Source organism: Oncorhynchus keta, chromosome 14, assembly GCF_023373465.1.
Source record: "Oncorhynchus keta strain PuntledgeMale-10-30-2019 chromosome 14, Oket_V2, whole genome shotgun sequence".
NCBI classification, from domain to species: domain Eukaryota; kingdom Metazoa; phylum Chordata; class Actinopteri; order Salmoniformes; family Salmonidae; genus Oncorhynchus; species Oncorhynchus keta.
This window is the reverse complement of record NC_068434.1, coordinates 9,090,691-9,110,690: the sequence shown is the minus strand read 5'-3', so window position 1 is coordinate 9,110,690 and position 20,000 is coordinate 9,090,691. Positions and strand designations below refer to the sequence as shown.

Sequence of the window (20,000 nt, the reverse complement as noted above, 5' to 3'; positions counted from 1 at the left end):
GGTAGACTGTCTGAGGGAGACAGGAGGTCTACAGGGTGGTGGTGGTAGACTGTCTGAGGGAGACAGGAGGTCTACAGGGTGCTGGTGGTAGACTGTCTGAGGGAGACAGGAGGTCTAGAGGGTGCTGGTGGTAAACTGTCTGATGGAGACAGGAGGTCTACAGGGTGCTGGTGGTAGACTGTCTGATGGAGACAGGAGGTCTACAGGGTGCTGGTGGTAGACTGTCTGAGGGAGACAGGAGGTCTACAGGGTGGTGGTGGTAGACTGTCTGAGGGAGACAGGAGGTCTACAGGGTGCTGGTGGTAGACTGTCTGAGGGAGACAGGAGGTCTAGAGGGTGGTGCTGGTAGACTGTCTGAGGGAGACAGGAGGTCTACAGGGTGGTGGTGGTAGACTGTCTGAGGGAGACAGGAAGTCTAGAGGGTGGTGCTGGTAGACTGTCTGAGGGAGACAGGAGGTCTAGAGGGTGCTGGTGGTAGACTGTCTGAGGGAGACAGGAGGTCTAGAGGGTGGTGCTGGTAGACTGTCTGAGGGAGACAGGAGGTCTAGAGGGTGCTGGTGGTAGACTGTCTGAGGGAGACAGGAGGTCTACAGGGTGGTGGTGGTAAACTGTCTGAGGGAGACAGGAGGTCTACAGGGTGCTGGTGGTAAACTGTCTGAGGGAGACAGGAGGTCTACAGGGTGGTGGTGGTAGACTGTCTGAGGGAGACAGGAGGTCTACAGGGTGGTGGTGGTAGACTGTCTGAGGGAGACAGGAGGTCTACAGGGTGCTGGTGGTAGACTGTCTGAGGGAGACAGGAGGTCTAGAGGGTGGTGCTGGTAGACTGTCTGAGGGAGACAGGAGGTCTACAGGGTGGTGGCGGTAGACTGTCTGAGGGAGACAGGAAGTCTAGAGGGTGGTGCTGGTAGACTGTCTGAGGGAGACAGGAGGTCTACAGGGTGCTGGTGGTAGACTGTCTGAGGGAGACAGGAGGTCTAGAGGGTGCTGGTGGTAGACTGTCTGAGGGAGACAGGAGGTCTAGAGGGTGGTGCTGGTAGACTGTCTGAGGGAGACAGGAGGTCTACAGGGTGGTGGTGGTAGACTGTCTGAGGGAGACAGGAGGTCTAGAGGGTGGTGCTGGTAGACTGTCTGAGGGAGACAGGAGGTCTAGAGGGTGCTGGTGGTAGACTGTCTGAGGGAGACAGGAGGTCTAGAGGGTGGTGCTGGTAGACTGTCTGAGGGAGATAGGAGGTCTACAGGGTGCTGGTGGTAGACTGTCTGAGGGAGACAGGAGGTCTAGAGGGTGGTGTTGGTAGACTGTCTGAGGGAGACAGGAGGTCTACAGGGTGGTGGTGGTAGACTGTCTGAGGGAGACAGGAGGTCTACAGGGTGCTGGTGGTAGACTGTCTGAGGGAGACAGGAGGTCTAAAGGGTGGTGCTGGTAGACTGTCTGATGGAGACAGGAGGTCTACAGGGTGGTGGTGGTAGACTGTCTGAGGGAGACAGGAGGTCTAGAGGGTGCTGGTGGTAGACTGTCTGAGGGAGACAGGAGGTCTACAGGGTGGTGGTGGTAGACTGTCTGAGGGAGACAGGAGGTCTACAGGGTGCTGGTGGTAGACTGTCTGAGGGAGACAGGAGGTCTAGAGGGTGGTGCTGGTAGACTGTCTGAGGGAGACAGGAGGTCTACAGGGTGCTGGTGGTAGACTGTCTGAGGGAGACAGGAGGTCTACAGGGTGGTGGTGGTAGACTGTCTGAGGGAGACAGGAGGTCTACAGGGTGCTGGTGGTAGACTGTCTGATGGAGACAGGAGGTCTACAGGGTGGTGGTGAGAGACTGTCTGAGGGAGACAGGAGGTCTACAGGGTGGTGGTGAGAGACTGTCTGAGGGAGACAGGAGGTCTAGAGGGTGGTGCTGGTAGACTGTCTGAGGAAGACAGGAGGTCTAGAGGGTGGTGCTGGTAGACTGTCTGAGGGAGACAGGAGGTCTAGAGGGTGGTGGTGGTAGACTGTCTGAGGGAGACAGGAGGTCTACAGGGTGCTGGTGGTATACTGTCTGAGGGAGACAGGAGGTCTACAGGATGTTGGTGGTAGACTGTCTGAGGGAGACAGGTGGTCTACAGGATGCTGGTGGTAGACTGTCTGAGGGAGACAGGAGGTCTACAGGGTGCTGGTGGTAGACTGTCGGATGGAGACAGGAGGTCTAGAGGGTGGTGGTGGTAGACTGTCTGAGGGAGACAGGAGGTCTACAGGGTGCTGGTGGTAGACTGTCTGAGGGAGACAGGAGGTCTAGAGGGTGCTGGTGCTGGTAGACTGTCTGATGGAGACAGGAGGTCTAGAGGGTGGTGGTGGTAGACTGTCTGAGGGAGACAGGAGGTCTACAGGGTGCAGGTGGTAGACTGTCTGAGGGAGACAGGAGGTCTAGAGGGTGCTGGTGGTAAACTGTCTGATGGAGACAGGAGGTCTACAGGGTGCTGGTGGTAAACTGTCTGAGGGAGACAGGAGGTCTAGAGGGTGCTGGTGGTAGACTGTCTGAGGGAGACAGGAGGTCTAGAGGGTGGTGGTGGTAGACTGTCTGAGGGAGACAGGAGGTCTAGAGGGTGCTGGTGGTAGACTGTCTGAGGGAGACAGGAGGTCTAGAGGGTGGTGGTACTGGTAGACTGTCTGATGGAGACAGGAGGTCTAGAGGGTGGTACTGGTAGACTGTCTGAGGGAGACAGGAGGTCTAGAGGGTGCTGGTACTGGTAGACTGTCTGAGGGAGACAGGAGGTCTAGAGGGTGGTGGTGGTAGACTGTCTGATGGAGACAGGAGGTCTAGAGGGTGGTGGTACTGGTAGACTGTCTGAGGGAGACAGGAGGTCTAGAGGGTGGTGCTGGTAGACTGTCTGATGGAGACAGGAGGTCTACAGGGTGGTGGTGGTAGACTGTCTGAGGGAGACAGGAGGTCTAGAGGGTGGTGTTGCTGGTAGACTGTCTGATGGAGACAGGAGGTCTAGAGGGTGGTGGTGCTGGTAGACTGTCTGATGGAGACAGGAGGTCTAGAGGGTGGTGCAGGTAGACTGTCTGATGGAGGTCTAGAGGGTGTTGCTGGTAGACTGTCTGATGGAGACAGGAGGTCTAGAGGGTGCTGGTGCTGGTAGACTGTCTGATGGAGACAGGAGGTCTAGAGGATGGTGCTGGTAGACTGTCTGATAGAGACAGGAGGTCTAGAGGGTGCTGGTGCTGGTAGACTGTCTGATGGAGACAGGAGGTCTAGATGGTGGTGCAGGTAGACTGTCTGATGGAGACAGGAGGTCTAGAGGGTGCTGGTGCTGGTAGACTGTCTGATGGAGACAGGAGGTCTAGAGGGTGGTGCTGGTAGATTGTCTGATGGAAAGAGGAGGTCTAGAGGGTGGTGCTGGTAGACTGTCTGATGGAGAGAGGAGGTCTAGAGGGTGCTGGTGCTGGTAGAATGTTGGTATATACAGATTTGTGAGGAGGGCAGATAGACTTACGAAACCATTGTCGCTCTGAGGTAAGATGATGGTCTTCTCCAAGCAGCTGAGTACGATCTTCCACAGATCCTTCAGTATTCTCTTCAGAACCGTCTTCTCACAGGTGTCAGCAAACAGACTCAGACTGGGGTTACAGGGAGAAGAGAGACACAGAAACACTGAGCCCCACTGTAACCTCTTTCCCCAGACAATATCAGAGCCCAGAACCAACTCCCTTCTGTGCAAGCTAGCTCTGTCACAAGATACTACTTGATCCAACATGGTCTCAGTGTGAAACTCACACATACACAAGTCTACCATCAAAAATAGCATTGCCTAGGAAACTGCATCTTTTTTTTGCTGCTCAAATGGCATCTGTATAAATGTACACAACAAGCCCATCTCCACACCAGAACGGTGTCCGACCATTTGTGTTAGCATCACTCACTTTACATCCAGGAAGTCCATGAGAGGCCTCAGCATGTTGTCAGCGTCGGCCTCGGCCGTCTGGCGGTTAGGATGACCCGCGATCTGGTACACGATCTCAGCCATCTGATGCATGCAGGCAGTCAGACGGGCCTGGAAGCTATAGAGAAGGACTCGCAGTCAGATACAGAACTACAATACCACAACGCTACTGCAGATACGCTGCTACAGCCATCTGACTCACGCAGGCCGTCAGTCGGGCCTGGAAGCTACAACAGGAGGTTACAGTTGACATCCAGTCAGAACTACTGACTCAGGGGATTTGACAGATACACTTTAAAAGCAACATAGTGAAACTACCACCTGACCTATCAGAGGGCAATGTGTCCCCAGTCCACTTGACCTATCAGAGGGCAATGTGTCCCCAGTCCACCTGACCTATCAGAGAGCAATGTGTCCCCAGTCCACCTGACCTATCAGAGGGCAATGTGTCCCCAGTCCACCTGACCTATCAGAGGGCAATGTGTCCCCAGTCCACCTGACCTATCAGAGGGCAATGTGTCCCCAGTCCACCTGACCTATCAGAGGGCAATGTGTCCCCAGTCCACCTGACCTATCAGAGGGCAATGTGTCCCCAGTCCACTTGACCTATCAGAGGGCAATGTGTCCCCAGTCCACCTGACCTATCAGAGAGCAATGTGTCCCCAGTCCACCTGACCTATCAGAGGGCAATGTGTCCCCAGTCCACCTGACCTATCAGAGGGCAATGTGTCCCCAGTCCACCTGACCTATCAGAGGGCAATGTGTCCCCAGTCCACCTGACCTATCAGAGGGCAATGTGTCCCCAGTCCACCTGACCTATCAGAGGGCAATGTGAATCTATTGCCAAACCGACGACACCTGTCGAATTCTCTCAGATTTCCACAAGGGCATGTGGAGTAGATTTTAGGGGTCCATTTAGGATAGGATCTACTATTGACCCTCAGGTACCCGTGTGGATGGGACAGGATTGATTGGACAGGGTGGATGAGAGTGCAGAGGGGGGTTGTGGGTGTTTCTGATTTGCTCACCTCTTGCCAAACATGGAGCTCAGGTTGTCCAGGACAGTGGTCAGTTTGACCTGCAGGTCATTCAAGATGTCCGCTGTCTCGGAGTCCAGCTTGAGAGAGAGCGACATAGAGAGGGGAGAAAGAGGGAAAGAGAGAGAAAGAGAAAAAGATGGTAGAAAGAGAGAGGAGAGACAGAGGGAGAGAGAGACACAGAGACACAGAGAGACAGAGAGAGAGAGACAGACAGAGAGAGACAGAGAGAGGGACAGAGAAAAAGGGTAGAGATAAATTCAGAGAGAGAGAGAGAGAGAGAGAGAGAGAGAGAGAGAGAGAGAGAGAGAGAGAGAGAGAGAGAAAAAGGGTAGAGATAAATTCAGAGAGAGAGAGAGAGAGACAGAGAGAGAGACAGAGAAAAAGGGTAGAGATAAATTCAGAGAGAGAGAGAGAGAGAGAGAGAGAGAAAGAGAGAGAGAGACAGAGAGAGAGACAGAGACAGAGAGAGGGACAGAGAAAAAGGGTAGAGATAAATTCAGAGAGAGAGAGAGAGAGAGAGAGAGAGAGAGAGAGAGAGAGAGAGAGAGAGAGAGAGAGAGATAATGACAGGTTAGTCATGTATGTCCTGTGTAGTTAGGGCTGGACTCACATCTTATACCTGTGCAGTGACTCAGCCCATAGTATGTAGACGCTCCACTTACCTGCCATTGTAAATGCCTTTCATTAGCAGTGACCTATTCTCAGTGACACCATACAATTCCACAAAAATATCCTTCCCACTTAGATGACTCAACACAACTCTAAATGATACCCCTCAACTGTTTATTTCCTTCCTACAGCAGGATGCCCCTTGTGTCCTGTATTAGTCTTGATCCTGAGTGTAGTCGTTCATCAGCTCTCCACTTTACTCTAATGTAAGCTGGTACAGCACACTGATGGAGCTTCGCAGGCTGGAAAACATCCTCAGGCCTACTGATCACAATAACTCCTGGCTTCGCATTCATTTTTAGGGTTGGGCTCAATTCGAACACTTTTGAAATAAATTGCTTCTCCATTTTTAGTTTATCAAGAAGTCATTGAAAATAAATGCCTTATTTTTTTCTATTATTGAATTGTATTTTCAGTGTACTTCCTGAATCGACTGCCTTTCATTTCAACTGACCTCAAACCTCATCCATTCACTGGTCCAGCCCTCCAATTGACCCGGTTTAGAATGGACGCTGCCCCTCGGGGGAGTAGCAGTGGCTGCTCTCAAGATATTCATGTGACTCACCACTGGAGACCAGGGTTCAATCCCAGAGTGGACCCTTCAGACATTCTCCCCCTCTCTACCTCTTGTCATTTCTGATCTGTCTAAATAGAGAGTGGAAAGACCCTGCTACTAACAGAATGTAGAGTAGTACACAGCACCTACCAGTGGGTGACCTGTTATTAGAGAGTACTGTAAGAGAAGGGATCTTAACTCTAGACGTTCCAGGTTTTTCCCTCTGTGGTTGTCATAGCAGCAGTTGGAATCACAGGAAAGACAGAGAAAACAAGGTCCAATTGAAAAGGCTTGTGGTTCACACTCAAGGTGCAAATGAATTACTTAAAAATTATACTATGTGATTTTCTGGATTTTTTGTTATAGATTCCGTCTCTCACAGTTGAAGTGTAACCTATGATAAAAAATTACAGACCTCTACATACTTTGTAAGTAGGAAAACCTGAAAAATCGGCAGTGTGTCAAATACATGTTCTCCTCACTGTGTGTCTCTGCACAACAAAGCTGTTGGACAACCTGTCTGACCTGGTCTCTAACAGTGGTGGAAAAAAGTACCCAATTGTCATACTGTAGTAAAAGTAAAGATACCTTAACAGAAAATGACTCAAGTAAAAGTGACAGTCACCCAGTAAAATACTACTTGAGTAAAAGTCTAAAAGTAATTGGTTTTAAAATGTCGTAAATGAATGACAAAAGTAAAATGTAATTACTAAATTACACTTAAGTATCAAAAGTAAAAGTAAAGTTATAAATCATTTCAAATTCTTTATGTTAAGAAAACCAGACGGCGCCATTTTCTTATTTTCTTAATTTACAGATAGCCAGGTGAACACTCCAACACTCAGACATCATTTACAGATAGCCAGGGGTACACTCCAACACTCAGATATCATTACAGATAGCCAGGGGATCACTCCAACACCCAGACATCATTTACAGATAGCCAGGGGTACACTCCAACACTCAGACATCATTTACAGATAGCCAGGGGTACACTCCAACACTCAGATATCATTACAGATAGCCAGGGGAACACTCCAACACTCAGACATCATTTACAGATAGCCAGCGGTACACTCCAACACTCAGACATCATTTACAGATAGCCAGGGGAACACTCCAACACTCAGACATCATTTACAGATAGCCAGGGGTACACTCCAACACTCAGACATCATTTACAGATAGCCAGGGGTACACTACAACACTCAGACATCATTTACAGATAGCCAGGGGTACACTACAACACTCAGACATCATTTACAGATAGCCAGGGGAACACTCCAACACTCAGACATAATTTACAAATGAAGCACGTCTTTAGTGAGTCCGCCAGATCAGGTAGTAGGGATGACCCGGAATGTTCTCTTGATAAATGTGTGAATTGGACCATTTTCTGTCCTGCTAAGCATTCAAAATGTAACAAGTACTTTTGGGTGTCAGGGAAAATGTATGGAGTAAAAAGTACATTGCTTGCTTTAAGAATGTAGTGAAGTAAAAGTAGTTCAAATATGAATAGTACAGATACCCCAAAAAACGACTTAAGTAGAAATACTTGAAAGTACTTTACACCACTGGTCTCTACCACAGCTTATTTTATGGGGGGGGCAGCATGGTCTTGGGGGGTTGAATACTGTATTGTATTGGGGGTAGAATACTGTATTGTTTGGGGGGTAGAACAATGTATTGTACTGGGTTGGTGTAGAATACTGTATTGTATTGGGGGTGTAGAATACTGTATTGTATTGGGGGGCAGATTACTGTATTGTATAGGGGGGTAGAATACTGTATTGTATTGGGGGTGTAGAATGCTGTATTGTATAGGGGTGTAGAATACTGTATTGTATTGGGGGGTAGAATACTGTATTGTATAGGGGGGTAGAATACTGTATTGTATTGGGGGTAGAATACTGTATTGTATTGGGGGTGTAGAATGCTGTATTGTATAGGGGGTAGAATACTGTATTGTTTGGGGGGTAGAACAATGTATTGTACTGGGTTGGTGTAGAATACTGTATTGTATTGGGGGTGTAGAATACTGTATTGTATTGGGGGCAGATTACTGTATTGTATAGGGGTAGAATACTGTATTGTATAGGGGGGTAGAATACTGTATTGTATTGGGGGGTAGAATACTGTATTGTATTGGGGGTGTAGAATGCTGTATTGTATAGGGGGGTAGAATACTGTATTGTATTGGGTGAGAAATAGATGATTGTATGGGGGGGTAGAATACTGTATTGTATAGGGGGGTAGAATACTGTATTGTATAGGGGGGTAGAATACTGTATTGTATAGGGGGGTAGAATACTGTATTGTATAGGGGGGTAGAATACTGTATTGTATAGGGGGTAGAATACTGTATTTTATAGGGGGGTAGAATACTGTATTGTATAGGGGGTAGAATACTGTATTGTATAGGGGGGTAGAATATTGTATTGTATAGGGGGGTAGGATATTGTATTGTATAGGGGGTAGGATACTGTATTGTATAGGGGGGTAGGATACTGTATTGTATAGGGGGGTAGAATACTGTATTGTATAGGGGGGTAGGATATTGTATTGTATAGGGGGGTAGAATACTGTATTGTATAGGGGGTAGGATATTGTATTGTATAGGGGGGTAGAATACTGTATTGTATAGGGGGTAGGATATTGTATTGTATAGGGGGTAGGATATTGTATTGTATAGGGGGTAGAATACTGTATTGTATAGGGGTGTAGGATACTGTATTGTATAGGGGGGTAGGATACTGTATTGTATAGGGGGGTAGGATATTGTATTGTATAGGGGTGTAGGATACTGTATTGTATAGGGGGGTAGGATACTGTATTGTATAGGGGTAGGATCCTTGTATAGGGGGGATAGTATGTATTGGGGGTAGGATAGTATTGTATAGGGGGTAGGATACTGTATTGTATAGGGGTAGGATACTGTATTGTATAGGGGGTAGATAGTATTGTATAGGGGGTAGGATACTGTATTGTATAGGGGTGTAGAATAGGGGTAGGATACTGTATTGTATAGGGGTAGGATACTGTATTGTATAGGGGGTAGGATACTGTATTGTATAGGGGTAGGATACTGTATTGTATAGGGGGTAGGATACTGTATTGTATAGGGGGGTAGGATACTGTATTGTATAGGGGGTAGGATACTGTATTGTATAGGGGGGTAGGATACTGTATTGTATAGGGGGGTAGGATATTGTATTGTATAGGGGGGTAGGATACTGTATTGTATAGGGGGGTAGGATACTGTATTGTATAGGGGGGTAGGATACTGTATTGTATAGGGGGTAGGATACTGTATTGTATAGGGGGTAGGATATTGTATTGTATAGGGGGGTAGGATACTGTATTGTATAGGGGGTAGGATACTGTATTGTATAGGGGGTAGGATATTGTATTGTATAGGGGGGTAGGATACTGTATTGTATAGGGGGTAGAATACTGTATTGTATAGGGGGTAGGATACTGTATTGTATAGGGGGTAGGATACTGTATTGTATAGGGGGTAGGATACTGTATTGTATAGGGGGTAGGTATAGGGGTGTATTATTGTATAGGGGGTAGGATACTGTATTGTATAGGGGGTAGGATACTGTATTGTATAGGGGTAGGATACTGTATTGTATAGGGGTAGGATACTGTATTGTATAGGGGTAGGATACTGTATTGTATAGGGGTAGGATACTGTATTGTATAGGGGTAGGATACTGTATTGTATAGGGGTAGGATACTGTATTGTATAGGGGTAGGATACTGTATTGTATAGGGGGGTAGGATACTGTATTGTATAGGGGGGTAGGATACTGTATTGTATAGGGGGGTAGGATACTGTATTGTATAGGGGGTAGGATACTGTATTGTATAGGGGGGTAGAATACTGTATTGTATAGGGGGGTAGGATACTGTATTGTATAGGGGGGTAGAATACTGTATTGTATAGGGGGGTAGGATACTGTATTGTATAGGGGGGTAGGATACTGTATTGTATAGGGGTAGGATACTGTATGTATGTATAGGGGTAGGATACTGTATTGTATAGGGGGGTAGGATACTGTATTGTATAGGGGGGTAGGATACTGTATTGTATAGGGGGTAGGATACTGTAGTATAGGGGTGTAGGATACTGTATTGTATAGGGGGTAGGATACTGTATTGTATAGGGGGTAGGATACTGTATTGTATAGGGGGTAGGATACTGTATTGTATAGGGGTAGGATACTTATTGTATAGGGGTAGGATACTGTATTGTATAGGGGTAGGATACTGTATTGTATAGGGGGATACTGTAGGATACTGTATTGTATAGGGGGTAGGATACTGTATTGTATAGGGGGTAGGATACTGTATTGTATAGGGGTAGGATACTGTATTGTATAGGGATACTGTATTGTATAGGGGTAGGATACTGTATTGTATAGGGGTAGGATAGGTATAGGGGGGTAGGATACTGTATTGTATAGGGGGTAGGATACTGTATTGTATAGGGGGTAGGATACTGTATTGTATAGGGGTAGGATATTGTATTGTATAGGGGGTAGGATACTGTATTGTATAGGGGGGGGTAGGATACTGTGTATATTGTATAGGGGGGATAGGATACTGTATTGTATAGGGGGTAGAATACTGTATTGTATAGGGGTAGGATACTGTATTGTATAGGGGGTAGAATACTGTATTGTATAGGGGTAGGATACTGTATTGTATAGGGGTAGGATATTGTATTGTATAGGGGGTAGGATACTGTATTGTATAGGGGGTAGGATACTGTATTGTATAGGGGTAGGGGGTAGAATACTGTATTGTATAGGGGGGTAGGATACTGTATTGTATAGGGGTAGGATACTGTATATAGGGGTAGAATGTATAGGGGGTAGGATACTGTATTGTATAGGGGTAGGATACTGTATTGTATAGGGGTAGGATACTGTATTGTATAGGGGTAGGATACTGTATTGTATAGGGGTAGGATACTGTATTGTATAGGGGGTAGGATACTGTATTGTATAGGGGGTAGGATACTGTATTGTATAGGGGGTAGGATACTGTATTGTATAGGGGGGTAGGATACTGTATTGTATAGGGGGTAGGAATAGGATACTGTATTGTATAGGGGGTAGGATACTGGGGGTAGGATTGTATTGTATAGGGGGTAGGATACTGTATTGTATAGGGGTAGGATACTGTATTGTATAGGGGGTAGGATACTGTATTGTATAGGGGGTAGAATACTGTATTGTATAGGGGGATACTGTATTGTATAGGGGTAGGATACTGTATTGTATAGGGGTAGGATACTGTATTGTATAGGGGGTAGGATACTGTATTGTATAGGGGTAGGATACTGTATTGTATAGGGGTAGGATACTGTATTGTATAGGGGGTAGGATACTGTATTGTATAGGGGGTAGAATACTGTATTGTATAGGGGGTAGGATACTGTATTGTATAGGGGGTAGATACTGTATTGTATAGGGGGTAGGATACTGTATTGTATAGGGGGGATACTGGTATAGGGGTAGAATGTGTATTGTATAGGGGTAGGATACTGTATTGTATAGGGGGTAGGATACTGTATTGTATAGGGGTAGGATACTGTATTGTATAGGGGGGGGGTAGGATACTGTATTGTATAGGGGGTAGGATACTGTATTGGGGTAGGATAGGGGTATTGTATAGGGGGTAGGATACTGTATTGTATAGGGGGTAGGATACTGTATTGTATAGGGGGTAGGATACTGTATTGTATAGGGGGTAGGATACTGTATTGTATAGGGGGTAGGATACTGTATTGTATAGGGGTAGGATACTGTATTGTATAGGGGGTAGGATACTGTATTGTATAGGGGGTAGGATACTGTAGTATAGGGGTAGGATACTGTATTGTATAGGGGTAGAATGTATTGGAGGATACTGTATTGTATAGGGGGGTAGAATACTGTATTGTATAGGGGGGTAGAATACTGTATTGTATAGGGGGGTAGGATACTGTATTGTATAGGGGGGTAGAATACTGTATTGTATAGGGGGTGTAGAATGGAAAGGAATCAAAGGAAAGGACACAAATAAGACTAATGACATTAAACTATAATGATCAATATCTAACAGACTGTCACGTCCGTCACACGAAGGAGACCAAGGCGCAGCGTGGTAAGCGTACATTCTTAATTTATTAAACGAATGAACACTGAAACAAACTAACAAAATAACAAACAACCGAACGAAACGTGAAGCTATACACATGAGTGCCAGCAGGCAACTACACATAGACAAGAACCCACAAACCCAAAAAGGAAAATGGCAACCTAAATATGATCCCCAATCAGAGACAACAATAAACAGCTGTCTCTGATTGGGAACCATATCAGGCCACCATAGACATACATATACCTAGACCTACCAAACATATACCAGGTAAGGATCAATATGTAACAGACTCATTATACGTAATATATATGTAATATATAGGTGAGATTAGGTCTGTGAGCGGTAATACGGTCAACGTAACAGCCCTAGGTAGGTTTTAATAAACCCACCAATCAGAGGGATTCTCAATCTTATTAGCAGATACGTGTGTCTCATGTCTTGATTAACTGAGAAAACAGGCTGATTTAGGGATTAAATAACGTCTGTCTCTTTCTGTCACGGCTCAAATGAGAACAATTCAGCGAGCCAGACCTGAACCGTTTCCTGAATGGGAAATTGCTGAGTCACTGGGCAATCACTCAGCAGTTATAGAACAGCAGTAGCCTATGGCACTCGAGCTAATGATAATCTTCCTGGAAACCTCCTAAATGGGACCCTATCCCCTAGGTAGTGCATAGGCACATAGGGCCCTGGTCAAAAGTAGTGCACTATTTAGGGAATAGGGTGCCGTTTGCGACGCATTTCTGTATTTAGTCGAGTACACTCATTCACTTCCTCGCTCCCTAGAGGTAAGGGCTGTGCATATTCTTATCGGCAGACTCAGTAGCCTCAGTTTTTCTAATGACTGCCTTGCCTGGTTCACCAACTACTTTGCAGACAGAATTCAGTGTGTCAAATCGGAGGGCATGTTGTCCGGTCCTCTGGCAGTCTCTATGGGGGTTCCACAGGGTTCAATTCTCGGGCCGACTCTTATATCAATGATGTTGCTCTTGCTGCGGGCGATTCCCTGATCCACCTCTACGCAGACGACACCATTCTGTATACTTCTGCTAACATCTACTAATATCCAACTAGCATCCAGCTATCCCTCACCGTTATCTCCAATGCTAACATCTACTAATATCCAACTAGCATCCAGCTATCCCTCACCGTTATCTCCAATGCTAACATCTAATATCCAACTAGCATCCAGCTATCCCTCACCGTTATCTCCAATGCTAACATCTACTAATATCCAACTAGCATCCAGCTATCCCTCACCGTTATCTCCAATGCTAACATCTACTAATATCCAACTAGCATCCAGCTATCCCTCACCGTTATCTCCAATGCTAACATCTACTAATATCCAACTAGCATCCAGCTATCCCTCACCGTTATCTCCAATGCTAACATCTACTAATATACAACTAGCATCCAGCTATCCCTCACCGTTATCTCCAATGCTAACATCTACTAATATCCAACTAGCATCCAGCTATCCCTCACTGTTATCTCCAATGCTAACATCTACTAATATCCAACTAGCATCCAGCTATCCCTCACCGTTATCTCCAATGCTAACATCTACTAATATCCAACTAGCATCCAGCTATCCCTCACTGTTATCTCCAATGCTAACATCTACTAATATCCAACTAGCATCCAGCTATCCCTCACCGTTATCTCCAATGCTAACATCTACTAATATCCAACTAGCATCCAGCTATCCCTCACCGTTATCTCCAATGCTAATATCTACTATTTATCGACACTCTTCCTTTTAATTTTCTCTGATCTGAATAAAGTCTAATGTCTTCAGATGTTAGTCATCACCCAGCGTGGAGATAAGATTAACCCATTCCACCAGCCCTCCCCCTGTGGAAAGACAGATCCAACATTTTGACACGCGCTCACATTCAATTATCTGCAGGCTCCCTGCTAGTCGCTAGTCTATTAACATCTGACTTTAGAGGAAGGAGGGAAGACATTACACTGAGGAGGTGTTGTAAATGTCTAAAGTGGCTTTTTGGAACTGTGAGCTCTGCGAGAGTAGTTAGATGAGGACATTTGATTGCTGCCACTAACGACACTAACTGTAGGGGAGACAGAAGTTTGTGTGTGTGTGTGTGTGTGTGTGTGTGTGTGTGTGTGTGTGTGTGTGTGTGTGTGTGTGTGTGTGTGTGTGTGTGTGTGTGTGTGTGTGTGTGTGTGTGTGTGTGTGTGTGTGTGTGTGTGTGTGTATAGGGGGAGGGCTGGAGTTTGGGTGGTTACATGAATGCAGAAGGATTTTAAAGGAACAGGTATACACATAGCCATCTTGTAACGGTTTTCTTGAGTTGAAGAAGAGGCGGACCAAAATGCAGCGTGGTGATTATTCATGGTTCTTTAATAAAGGAACTAACATGAATAGATTAACAAAACAAGAAATGTGAAAAACCAAAACAGCTGGTGTATCTGGTGCAAACACAGAGACAGGAACAATCACCCACAACCACACAGTGAAACCCAGGCTACCTAAGTATGATTCTCAATCAGAGACAACTAATGACACCTGCCTCTGATTGAGAACCATACTAGGCCCGAAACATAGAAATACCCAAATCATAGAAAAACAAACATAGACTGCCCACCCAACTAACGCCCTGACCATACTAAATAATGACAAAACAAAGGAAATAAAGGTCAGAACGTGACACATCTTTACCCAGAACCCCCCTCACTTCTGAACCAGCAGACTGAGGACGGGATGGAGAGAAGAAAAGAGAGGGCAAAATGAAGAGATTAAAACCACCCCCATGACATGTATGGTTATATAGCAGGTTGCTCACATTATATACATATATACTCAGTGGACAGTTTATTAGGTACACCCATTTAGTACCGGGTCAGACCCAAGAACAGACTGAATTCTTATCGGCAGACTCAACAGCCTTGGTTTCTCTAATGACTAAATTCTCCCGACTATCATAACTACTCTGGACGGTTCTGACTTAGAATATGTGGACAACCATAAATACCTAGGTGTCTGGCTAGACTGTAAACTCTCCTTCCAGACTCATATTAAACATCACCAATCCAAAGTAAAATCTTGAATCGGCTTCCTATTTCGCAACAAAGCCTCCTTCACTCATGCTGCCAAACATACCCTCGTAAAACTGACCATCCTACTGATCCTTGACTTTAGTGATGTCATTTACAAAATAGCCTCCAACACTCTACTCAGCAAACTGGATGTAGTCTATCCCAGTGCCATCCGTTTTGTCACCAAAGCCCCATATACTACCCACACTGCGACCTGTATGCTCTCGTTGGCTGACCCTCGCTACGTATTCGTCGTCAAACTCATTGGCTCCTGGTCGTCTATAAGACTTTGCTAGGTATAGCTCCACTTTATCTCAGCTCACTGGTCACCATAGAAACACCCACCTGTAGCACGCGCTCCAGCAGGTATATTTCACTGGTCATCCACCAAAGCCAACACCTCCTTTGGCTGCCTTTCCTTCCAGTTCTCTGCTGCCAATGACTGGAACAAATTGCAAAAATCACTGAAGCTGGAGACTTATATCTCCCTCACTAACCCTAAGCGTCAGCTGTCAGGGCAGCTTACCAATCGCTGCAGCTGTACACAGCCCATCTGTAAATAGCCCATCCAACCAACTACGTCATCCCCAAGTTTGTTTTTGTTTTTCTGCTCTTTTGCACACACATATTTCTACTTGCACATCCTCATCTGCACATATATCACTCCAGTGTAAATTTGCTAAGTAGTAATTACTTCACCACTATTGGCCTACTTATTGCCTTACCTCCTTTCTTCATTTGCACACACTGCATACAGATTTTTCTTTTGTGTTATTGACTGTACATTTGTTTATTCCATGTGTAAATCTGTGTTGTTTTTGTCGCACTGCTTTGCTTTACCTTGGCCAGGTCTTAGTTGTAAATGAGAACTTGTTCTCAAATGGCCTCCTGTACCTGGATAAAGGTGAAATAAAATAAATAAAAACACAAATTGTTGGTCCATGCTCACGCAGTTGCTGCAGATTGAACAGCGGTACATTTCATGCTGCGAACAGCCCGTTCCATCTCGTCACAAAGATGCTCTATTGGGTTGAGGTCTGGGGACTGACCAGGTCTGGGGACTGACCAGGTCTGGGGACTGACCAGGCCACTCAGTCAACTGAACTCGCTGTCATGTTCCAGGAAATATTTTATATTTATATATATTTATACTTATATTTTAAATATTTTTCCACTCCTCGTTGTCCGGTGTGATGATCGCGTGCCCACCTGAACGCTTCTTCTTGGTGTTCACCGATAGGAGTGGAACCCGGTGTGGTCGTCTGCAGTAATAGCCCATCCGTGACAAATATCATCAATTTGTGCATTCCGAGATGCCATTCTGCACACCACCGAGTCACTATTGGTCTGTTTGTGGCTCGCCTGTTAGCTTGCACGATTCTTTCCATTCTCCTTTAACCTCTCTCATAAACTAACTGTTTTCGCCCACAGAACTGCCGCTGACTGGATGCTTTTAGTTTGTTGCAGCATTCTCAGGTGAACCCGAGAGTTAATGGAACGTCGGGCACCTCCGAAAAATACTATGCTTAAAATCCCTTTAAGGTCCTTGTTGTGCTGATTCTAACGTTCAATCGGAAGTAACTGAATGCCTCGATGTCATGTGATCCATTTCTGTGGCCCGTGAGTGTAAATGTAAACTTTAACCCCATTGATACCAGCTGTCAGTGTAACTCTGGTGTTGTAACCATCCTAGAAAGTTAGAGAAGCCACCCAGCAACTGGAGGGTTGCCGGTTTGAATCTAGGGTCCAATAGAAAAACAATCTGTCGGGGAATTGAGCTGGCAACAAGAGGGTTGCCTTCGGCTCGCCTCTCTAACCGTTAGGCTATCTCCCGCCCACACATACAGAGAATTATATTTAGTGTTAGCTTTAACCTGTGGTTTGTATATAGAACATCATTTTCAGTGTTAGCTTTAGCCTGTGGTTTGTATATAGAACATAGTGCTTTAGTACAAACTACATATTAAAGCTAAACACTAAATATAATGTTCCATAAACAAACTACATATTAAAGCTAAACACTAAATATATTGCTGAATTACAAAGAGGCTTAAATTAACCAAACTATATTCTCAGTACAAACAGGCTTAAACAAACGCTAAACATTATTCTCAGTACAAACAGGCTAAGTTAACACTGAACACTATGCTCTGAACTCTGTCCCACACACACACACACACACACACACATACACACACACACACATCCACACACACATCCACACACAACCCTCAGTCTCAATGAGAGACACACACATCATGTGAGCTGAAACCAAACTACTTTTGAAATCTGACAGAAATTCAGCGCCCTTTTTACTGACTACACACAGCCCAGAGAAACTCCTATTCATAATGAACTTACAGTATCGTCAACAACCTAGAGTATTACCATGACAGAAACCCACAAGATACTATGGCATATTATAGCAGCATCTTAATCCTCTATGGTACTTGGACATACCTAACCCCCTCATCGAACTCCTCAGGCTCCTCCTCATCCTCACGCTTAGGAGAAAAATGGAGATATCATCATATTAAACCAAATGATTTTATGAAGCCGTTCATGAATGAGTCCTGTTTGAAACCATAGAATGGAGCATCATGGGAGTCAGGGACGAGACCACCACTGATATCAAAGTAGGATTGTAAAACAATCACACAAGGAGCAATATAGGGATGGAGAGGTCTATAGACCAATAAGAAGCTATATAGGGATGGAGAGGTCTACAGACCAACAAGAAGCTATATAGGGATGGAGAGGTCTATAGACCAATAAGAAGCTATATAGGGATGGAGAGGTCTACAGACCAACAAGAAGCTATATAGGGATGGAGAGGTCTACAGACCAACAAGAAGCTATATAGGGATGAAGAGGTCTACAGACCAACAAGAAGCTATATAGGGATGGAGAGGTCTACAGACCAACAAGAAGCTATATAGGGATGGAGAGGTCTACAGACCAACAAGAAGCTATATAGGGATGGAGAGGTCTACAAACCAACAAGAAGCTATATAGGGATGGAGAGGTCTACAGACCAATAAGAAGCTATATAGGGATGGAGAGGTCTACAGACCAACAAGAAGCTATATAGGGATGGAGAGGTCTACAGACCAACAAGAAGCTATATAGGGATGGAGAGGTCTACAGACCAACAAGAAGCTATATAGGGATGGAGAGGTCTACAGACCAATAAGAAGCTATATAGGGATGGAGAGGTCTACAGACCAACAAGAAGCTATATAGGGATGGAGAGGTCTACAGACCAACAAGAAGCTATATAGGGATGGAGAGGTCTACAGACCAACAAGAAGCTATATAGGGATGGAGAGGTCTACAAACCAACAAGAAGCTATATAGGGATGAAGAGGTCGACAGACCAACAAGAAGCTATATAGGGATGGAGAGGTCTACAAACCAACAAGAAGCTATATAGGGATGAAGAGGTCGACAGACCAACAAGAAGCTATATAGGGATGGAGAGGTCTACAGACCAACAAGAAGCTATATAGCGATGAAGAGGTCTACAGACCAACAAGAAGCTATATAGGGATGGAGAGGTCTACAGACCAACAAGAAGCTATATAGGGATGGAGAGGTCTACAGACCAACAAGAAGCTATATAGGGATGAAGAGGTCTACAGACCAACAAGAAGCTATATAGGGATGGAGAAGTCTACAGACCAACAAGAAGCTATATAGGGATGAAGAGGTCTACAGACCAACAAGAAGCTATATAGGGATGAAGAGGTCTACACACCAACAAGAAGCTATATAGGGATGAAAAGGTCTACAGACCAACAAGGAGATATTTATGCGCAGAGCGGTCTACAGACCAACAAGAAGCTATATAGGGACGAAGAGGTCTACAGACCAACAAGAAACTATTTTGGGATGAAGAGGTTTACAGACCAACAATGAACTATATTGGGATGGAGAGGTCTATAGACCAATAAGAAGCTATATAGGGATGGAGAGCTCTACAGACCAACGAGGAGCTATATATGGACGAAGAGGCCTACAGACCAACTAGGAGCTATATAGGGATGGAGAGTCTACAGACTAACAAGAAGCTATATAGGGACGGAGAGGTCTACAGACCAACAAGAAGCCATATAGGGATGGAGAGGTCTACAGACCAACAAGAAGCTATATAGGGATGGAGAGGTCTACAGACCAACAAGAAGCTATATAGGGATGGAGAGGTCTACAGACCAACAAGAAGCTATATAGGGATGGAGAGGTCTACAGACCAACGAGAAGCTATATAGGGATGGAGAGGTCTACAGACCAACAAGAAGCTATATAGGGATGGAGAGGTCTACAGACCAACAAGAAGCTATATAGGGACGAAGAGGTCTACAGACCAACAAGAAACTATTTTGGGATGAAGAGGTTTACAGACCAACAATGAGCTATATTGGGATGGAGAGGTCTATAGACCAATAAGAAGCTATATAGGGATGGAGAGGTCTACAGACCAACAAGAAACTATTTTGGGATGAAGAGGTTTACAGACCAACAATGAACTATATTGGGATGGAGAGGTCTATAGACCAATAAGAAGCTATATAGGGATGGAGAGCTCTACAGACCAACGAGG

At 45.3% G+C, this 20,000-nt stretch overlaps 1 protein-coding gene across 1 annotated transcript in view; it reads right to left on the bottom strand.

The window, feature by feature from the left end:
• LOC118378335 (protein unc-13 homolog B-like) overlaps positions 1-20,000 on the bottom strand; it is a 92,616-nt gene that overhangs the window by 5,368 nt on the left and 67,248 nt on the right. The window contains exons 23-25 of the mRNA XM_052460967.1: positions 4,945-5,033; positions 3,897-4,034; positions 3,470-3,593 (exon numbers count right to left, since the gene is read on the bottom strand). Of these exons, the coding sequence (XP_052316927.1) occupies positions 3,470-3,593; positions 3,897-4,034; positions 4,945-5,033 (351 nt within the window). The remainder of the gene's footprint in view (positions 1-3,469; positions 3,594-3,896; positions 4,035-4,944; positions 5,034-20,000) is intronic.